Source organism: Dromaius novaehollandiae, chromosome 15 (genome assembly GCF_036370855.1).
Source record: "Dromaius novaehollandiae isolate bDroNov1 chromosome 15, bDroNov1.hap1, whole genome shotgun sequence".
Lineage (NCBI taxonomy): Eukaryota > Metazoa > Chordata > Aves > Casuariiformes > Dromaiidae > Dromaius > Dromaius novaehollandiae.
The window spans coordinates 10,533,139-10,541,439 of record NC_088112.1 but is presented as its reverse complement, the minus strand read 5'-3'; the positions used below and the strand labels follow the sequence as shown (position 1 = coordinate 10,541,439).

The 8,301-nt window shown below is 49.5% G+C and overlaps 1 protein-coding gene across 1 annotated transcript; it reads left to right on the top strand.

Annotated features, from left to right (window-relative positions):
- LOC112994358 (sulfate transporter-like) lies at positions 1 to 3,890 on the top strand. The gene is made up of 2 exons (XM_026118649.2): positions 1 to 686; positions 1,476 to 3,890. The coding sequence occupies exons 1-2, from the start codon at positions 12 to 14 to the stop codon at positions 3,069 to 3,071; spliced, it is 2,271 nt and encodes a 756-aa protein (XP_025974434.2). The 5' UTR covers positions 1 to 11; the 3' UTR covers positions 3,072 to 3,890.
- The last annotated feature ends 4,411 nt before the right edge of the window (positions 3,891 to 8,301 follow it).

Genomic DNA, 8,301 nt, shown 5'->3' with positions numbered 1-8,301 from the left:
CAAAGTACATTATGTACATGAATGCAATACTTCATGGGCGTGCCTGCTCTCCTGTCTTACTTAGATCTGGTGCAATGGAGGACACGTCAAGTCAGAAGTCAGGACAGAATAAAGACACACTGAGCTCCCTCACGCCAGAAGAGTCTCCTGTCCATCGTACATACATCAGGTTGGAGGAATATGAGCCTGTGGACCTCAGCACCCAGGATCTCATCCTAAAGAAAGCCAGAGAGGTCTGCCAATGCAATATTCAAACTATCATCACCTTCTTCCGTCATCTGTTCCCGGTGTTGGACTGGCTTCCCCGTTACAATGTCAAGACACAGTTGCTTGGGGATGTCATATCTGGGCTGCTGGTGGGGATAGTTGCCATTCCGCAGTCCATCTCATATTCCTTATTAGCGAACCAGGATCCCATCTATGGAATCTACACCAACTTCTTCTGCAGTATCATCTACTTTGCTATGGCCACATCGCGCCATAACTTTGTTGGCACCTTTGGTGTCCTGTGCCTGATGATTGGGCAGTCTGTGAATCGGCACCTTCAGCTAGCAGGGTACAGTGACGACGATGCTGACTCAGTGGCGAATTCCACCTCCTCCGCTAATGGGACAGATGTCTGTGACAGCAGTTGCTATGCCATCACTGTGGCCCTTTCCTTAAGCTTTCTGGTTGGTCTTTACCAGGTACAAATATTCACTACTGTGCTGTTTCCTCTGTTCTTTCTTTGTCTCAGTTCAGACTTGAGTCACAACAAACCTTGCCTGAAATGAGCAGTCTCTGAGACCCTTGAACTGTAGTGATTTAGAAAACCCCAAACACACCTGACATTGTGGTTGTGCTTTCCCCAGATGATAGGCCAGATCCTTAGATGTGTCTGAAACTTGCTTAGGATCAAACTTGGCAAGGGAGGGAAGGTAACTGTGAACCACCTTCCCACCATCCCAGTCCTGGACCTGGGCTGACTCCTGGTGTACTTTAGGGCTGCTCTCCAGTTAGAGCAAGTCCTCTAAGGACTATGTCATCAGAAGGGACTCCTCTAAAGGCCATGCTCCCTGGAAATGTCTCCACTGCCTGGGCCTAGCTGTTAGTAGGCAACTTCAGCCCCTTTCACTGGAACAACAAAAATTCACTGCATCACACAGTTTTTGCCACCAAGTGATACTCATAAGCTGTTTTGATTTAGCTACCCTTGAACTCTCAGCGTTAACTGCAGCCTTGTTTCTTGCAAGGAGACAGTGACAGGGACCTTCAAGTCTTCTCTGTATGGCATTTCTAGACACAGACAAGTCTTCTAGGTCTCTTTATAAGTTTTCCATACCCCAGACTAACTACTTAAGAAAGTCCTCTGTCTCACACTGAATGTTCAGCAGAGTAGCCAGGTATGCTAAAGTGGAAGCCACTGACATAAATTGCTAGTCACTTCTTCCAGCCTTTCTCATGGATGTTAAATGTATGATTGGCTTTCTTTTCAGATCCTGCTGGGGATTTTACAGCTGGGCTTTGTGTCTGTCTACCTGTCAGAACCTCTCCTCAGCGGCTTTGTGACTGGCTCCAGTCTCACCATTATCACTTCCCAGATGAAGTATCTGCTGGGACTGAAAATCTCTCGTCACGAAGGGGTGGGGTCCTTCATCTTGACGTGGGTTGACCTTTTCAGATACATCCAGAACACCAACATCTGTGACCTGGTGACCAGTCTGGTTGCTTTGGCCATCATTGTGCCTGTCAAAGAGATCAATGACCGGTATAAAGACAAGATGAAGGCCCCATTCCCTATAGAGCTGGTGGTGGTCATTGTAGCTACAGTGCTATCGCACTACTTCAACTTTGAAGAGCGATACAATTCTGCTGTTTGCGGGGACATCCCCACTGGTTTCAGGAAACCCACCCTACCAGATATAAAACTGTTTTCCAGCCTAGCCATTGATGCTCTGCCCATTGCTATTATTGGCTTTGCCACGACTGTCTCCCTGGCAGAAATCTTTGGCAAAAAGCACGGCTACGCTGTTCGTGCCAATCAAGAGATGATCGCCATTGGCATGTGCAACTTGATCCCTTCTTTTTTCTACTGCTTTGCCAGCTCTGCAGCCCTGACGAAGACTCTGCTGAAGGAATCCACGGGGACCCAGACGCAGGTCTCTGGCCTGGTCAACTCCTTGGTGCTGCTACTAGTGCTGCTGTGGATTGCTCCACTCTTTTACTCACTACAAACATCCATCCTGGGCGTGATCACTATCGTCAACTTGCGGGGTGGCCTGAGGAAGTTCCGTGACACCCCCCGAATGTGGCAGCTCAGCAAGGTGGACACAGTGGTGTGGTGGACGACCATGCTGGCCTCCACGCTGATCACCACAGAGATTGGGCTCCTTGTGGGTGTCTGCTTTGCTCTGCTCTGCATCATCTTCCGCACACAGAGACCCAGGGCCACGCTCCTGGGCAATGTCAGCAACTCAGAAATCTATGAGGACCAATCCACTTACAAACAGCTCAGCAGTGTTGCCAATATCAAGATCTTCCGCTTTGAGTCATCCCTTTACTATGCCAACAAGGACTATTTCAAGACTATTCTCTATCAGAAAACTGGGGTAAACCCTACTCTGCTGGCTGCTAAGCATCGAAAGGTGGAAGCCCAGGCAAATGCAGACACAGGCAAGAGCAAGAACTTTTTCTTCACCAGGTTTGACTGTCTGAAACCTGCCAAGAAAAGGGCTGAGAAATCTCCAGCAGATGTCTGTCCTCCTTCCATAGATATGCACACCTTAATCATTGACTGTGGGGCTATGCAGTTCATAGATACGGTGGGTTTCTCTGCGCTAAAGGAGATGCATCATGACTATAAGGGTATTGGTGTCCAGGTACTCTTGGCCAACTGCAACCCTTCCATCCGCCACCTGCTCCAGAAGGGAGGCTGGGCTGGCAAAACAGACTGTGGCAGCCAGTTGGCTTTCCACAGTGTCCATGATGCAGTGAAGTTTGCTGAAAGGTGGTACCATGTGCAGCAGGAGAGCAAGGAGAAAAAGGATGCTCTCCTGGACCCTGAAGACCTGAGCTTCCAGTCATCTTTGTAGACTCATGTGTGAAGAATGGTGGATGGGTTTGGTATGTACTTCAGGGCAGTTTTAGGACACTCAGAGCATGCAAAAAAGACTTCAATGAACAGCTAGAAGCAGGCACAGGGTAAAAGGTTTGGGGAAGGTGTAGACTTCAGATTACCAATAGGTAAACAATCTGAGAGGCATTTCAAGATCAGTCATGCAGATAAAAAGCCTAGATAGCTTTTAACCCTTCTCCTGCAGAGGCTGACTGGCATGAATGTGCTAGTCAATGCTGGCCATTCCTTGCTGGAGATCTGCAAAGTGAAAATTTCAAAGTATGGAGGAGCAGGAATAAAAATGCTCTGCGTATCTATCAAGGTAGGAGAAATTTTCTAAGGACCAGAAGAGCCATGGCATGGTTTTCTCCATTGGGGTTGCACAGTCATTGTCTGATTGTCCCATGGTGAAGTTTGAGAGGGGAAATATGGCCCTCTGATACAACCTAAGCAAGCAAGAGGTGTGCTGGGCATGAGAGAGGGTTACAGGAAAGGGGATGAGAGAATGGCAGAAAGTAACAGCTGTGTCAGACTAGTGCTCTCAGCACAGATGGATGCTTCTGAGCTGGAAGGACTTCTGCCTCTCCCGGCCTGACTTTGAAAATTGCCTCCAAAGGGGCATCCCCAATCCCACTTGGCAGTGAGTGAGGGCTGTGCAGCCCTGCTCTTGAACTTGAGTTCACCATTCATAGCCATGGTGTGAGCTGTGCCATCCCCATCCTCTGAGCTGCAGGGTCTGCTCTGCTTAAGTGCCACAGCACGATTCCTGCCACTGGCTGACAAAGCAGTGGGACAACCCTGGTCCAGGGCTGGGGGGGGGGAGGGGATGTCTAAGCTGTGGCCATCCTTTGGGTGAGCCTGCCTGTTGCTGCAGTATGAACCTGTGCCACGAGCGGCTGTGCAAGGCTAAAGTGCCTGTTGCTGGGGCTGGCCACAGGTGCTAGATCATGTAACAAGGGAACAGCGGTACTTTTCCCTAATCCATCAGCCCTCCCAGGGGCAGGCTAGCTTGGAGCTGCATCTGCAAGGGATTTGCCCTCTCCCTGGGAACGTCTGGCTGCTGTTGGAGGCAGGCCTCCTTCACGCCAGTCTTGTGTGTCTACTGCCCAAAGAAGGATTTTTGGAAAGGGCTAGGACAGCAAGAGAGATTGTGCAGCAACATGGGACGCTAGGCTTTCACAAGGAACATTTATAGAAAATGCTCCCTCCAGTGCCTCTCATCGCCCCTTGCATATCATCACTTTTAAAATGAAATACAATAAACCTGCCATCATTTTCCGCAGCCCTGCCTGGTGTTTGCTTCTCTGGTCCTGCACGAACACTTGTCTCCTGTGGTCACTGGGGGGCACGAGTGAGCTGTGCTGCAGAGCCTGGAGCCAGCGCTTCCCTCTCTCTCTCTCCCTTTGCTCTGCCCCATCCCTGTCCCTGTCCCTGTGCCCTGTCCCTGTGCTCTGTGCCTTGTCCCTGTGCTCTGGACCCTGTCCCTGTTAGGTGGAGTTTCCTTCTAGGTGCTCAAACAAGTGATAATCCTAGTGTCAATATACTGCGCAAACCAGAAGAATTAGGGAAAGAGTGGGAGTAGGAAACCCCTCTCATGCTCCAATCTCTTGGAAATTGCATTGGCTGCAAGGCCACTAACCTGCCTCCTGAAAAGTGCAGCAATGGGGCAATTATGGTCTGAGCTTGCTCGAACTGGGGTAAGAAGGAAGCCAATCTGGCAGGTGAGGCAGGAGACCTTCCCTTGGCAACGCTCAGGTCTGGGCTTACCCTGTCCCATGGCTGGCCTGTTAGGCCAGTGGGCAGGATCCCTGCCTTAGCTGTGCAGCGCAGGGCACCAGGCTTGTTTTTAAAAACCACATGCTCACTCCTTCACCTGCCCATGTGCATTCCTTGTTTGCCACCTTTATTTTGGGCTGACCTCTCCCACACATCCATTCTGGAGTCAGAGTGGGGAACAGATCACAGAGGCTCATGCATCTCTCAAACACCCTACAGCATAGAGTCTAACAGTGCCTCAGGGGCCACAAAACAAAAGCAACATCAAAGCATTTTCCTTAAAAAAAAACAAAGCAGTTTCAGAAAGCTGCCATGAGTTTGTTCAGATGATAGTTGTTGTGCAGAAAGTTTGTGTGGCTCAGGGCATTCTGCTTCAGAGGAAAAGAAATGCCTTTCCCTGCTGGTATTCACAGGCATGGATTCACATGACTTGCAGGAGTGAAATTACAGATTCTCTCTAAAGGAAATGTTTCTGAGATCACCTGCTGCTTTTCATAAATTGTAGATCAAGAGCACTTGTGCCATAGTTAGCAATGGCCACAGCTTTCCCAGTGTTTGGCATAAGTTGTGCTACCTTCCAAATACACAGCCCTTCCAGATCATGACTACGGTCAGAGACACAGTGCTGCAAGCAAGACCCTCGCTTAACTCAGCCAGGAGCGAGATGTGGGGATGAACTCAGGGAAGTTGTCCCTGGCATGCAGCAGCCCTGCTGTCAGGGAGGGCTGGAGAACAGCCATGCTTCTTGCCATCCCGCTGATGGAAAGCAGGAGCACCATGCCCGCAGCGCAGCGTGCGAAGTACCGCTACAAGAGCACTGCAAAAGAAAGCAGCAGCGCAGAACCAGACAGGGGACATTTTCTTTTCTGCTCAGCCTGGACAAGCAGAGTCCTACTCGATTCGCGGGGGAGACATCACTCTGTGCTACGAGGCTCTGCAGGATTGCAAAGTACCAGAATAACTTTTCTTTAGTGAACTCCATCTGAAAAAATACCTTATATTTTGCATATTGAATATGTGACTATTCCCCTTGCCTCGTCTAAGAAATGGGGCACCAAAGATGTCCAGCTGAAGGGGACTCTAGTTTTGAGAGCCCAGCGCGAGGAGATTGTTGTGCATAAATATGCATGTGGAAAAGGAAACCTGTTGTTTCTGCTCTGAAAAATTTCTTGCTGTGGTCATAAACTCTTTTAAATGGATTAAAGATTGTAGTATGCCCAGCTGCTTGCCCGTGCTTACTCCTTGCTCGGAGTTAGGTGGTAAGAGTCAGTATGAAAGTAAATGGACTGAAGAGGCCAGTACCAGTCTGGCAGTGCTGAGCGGGTGAGCATGGCCTGGGCATGGGCACAAGCGGGGAGCTCTCGGAGGTGCAGCACCTCTTTCTGAGGCTGGTCTTCCAAGGCCGCAGGAGCATGAGGCAACCCTGCAGGGAGGTTGCATCAGCCATTGAGCCGAAGGGCAAAGGGGCAATTTTTGTGTCTGCGTAGAAGAGAATCGGCAAGTCTTTGTTACCTGTGAGGATCATGAACCTTGTCTCCCCTTTGGAATAGCATTGGCATCGTTTCCCTCACAATATCATTTATGGGGAAAATTATATTGTTTTAGTTAGACTTTAAATACATTTATGATGCCACTGGGTCACAAAGCCACAGCAGGAAATAAAAACAGTGCTGATAATTCATGGGCACAGCCAGGCGCAAGATAGCACAGATGAGATTACTGTCAGAGCAGGGGTTCCCACAGCCATTCATAGTGGGAAACAGTTGTTTATTTAAGCAGTTCCTGCTCAGAGTCCAGAAGAGCTGTGAAAATGCCAAACAGGCACCTGGCAGGTTTTATGGGACACCTTCACTCCAAGCAGAGAACCGCAGGTGCGGGGTGATAGGGGACTGGGAGAAGGAGCTCAGCGAGACCTGAAGCAAATGACCCACAGAAGCTGGTGTTCACCCAGGTTGTTCATAGACTTGAGTCTTTGTTTTCCTGAGAACAGCTCTGCCATTAGTCCCCCTATTCCCATAGCCCCACAGATGTGACAAGGCCTGTGATTTCCTCACAGCACTGATTTCTCTTTGTTCACAGCAGTTCTGGCAACAAGGGCTGGGCAAAGGGGAAAGGGAGCATGGACCTGTCCACCTCTCTCACACTGATCACTTCATGATAAAGGCACAAAAGCAAGTGAAGGGCTAGAAGGGCTGTAAAGCAGCACTGTGTGTTACTAACACAATGATTTATTATTTCAATATCATGGACACAGGATCCACCTACCCCCATCTCCCTACCATTAGCTGAGTAATTTCCTGCTGGTCTTGTGGCAGACGCGAGTCTACAGAATTAGCTCAGCTGAGGAATTAACGAAGCATCCACTCAGCAAAGCTGCAGGGCCAGTGTCATACAGAAGCAGAGGGGCTGATCCTGAAGGTCCCTTATGACTTTACCACCTCAGACTCTGCACTGGGCAGTGAAATCACAAAGCCAGTGGGGCCGGATGGTCCCTGTGCATACTGGGAGGATGAAGGGCTTGAAATAGAGATGATGGACAGCCTTGCCATGGCTGGTAAAGACGAGATGTCTTTAACAAGAGAAACCAGTACCTCTCTGAACAAATAGGAGGTTCATTATGGCAGATGATGATCACACTGAACTTCCAGTGACATGTGGAAAGACTAGATAGCTCGGGATTGTTCTGCACTTTCAGATATATTAAGAAAAATTGCCTTACCAGTCACCCAGAAAAAGAGCAAATGGGCCTTGCTTGTGCCAGGCTGATTTCCTTGGTCAGACAGGTTTCCCCCAGGAGGGACACTGCCCTCCCCGATAGCTGCAGGAGCCCCCGAGCCTTTCTAACTGGGAAGCCGGTTGCCCTGGTATCACAGCAGTAGCACATTCCTGGTGAGCTGTTGTCATCGCTGCCAGAGCAGGGTCAGCTCCAGTGCTCGAGGTGACCATCCTCTCCATTGGAGATCGATGGATTTCCCCATGAAGAAACACAACTGTGTGTAAGGGCTGCGTGATAACCTCCTGCCTTCTCTTATGCAGTCCGAGAGCATCTGGGATTTCTCTGACAATTCTTGCACAGGCTGGTTTCCCAAACCTCCCAACCCATCAGCTCTAGCATCATTTTCCAGCTATGCTGGAACATCCTGGTGACCTGTCCACAGCACTACTCTGTTTCCAGTGACCTCCAGGGTGTATATTTAAGGTGGCTCTAGGATAACTGTCATTTTGATATCAGATCCCGTGAAAAGATGCTGGGTTGTAAATGACACTTGGGAGAGACTGGGAAGAAGGACAAATAACACAGTCCAAAGTTGGCTTATAATCAGTTTCTCAGGAAATCAGGTTGGTCTCACCTCCTGCACCTCCTGGCAGAGGCAGATATGTGTGTGAAGGTACCACCACAACTGTTGTCCCATTCCTGGTGAAGAAAAGCC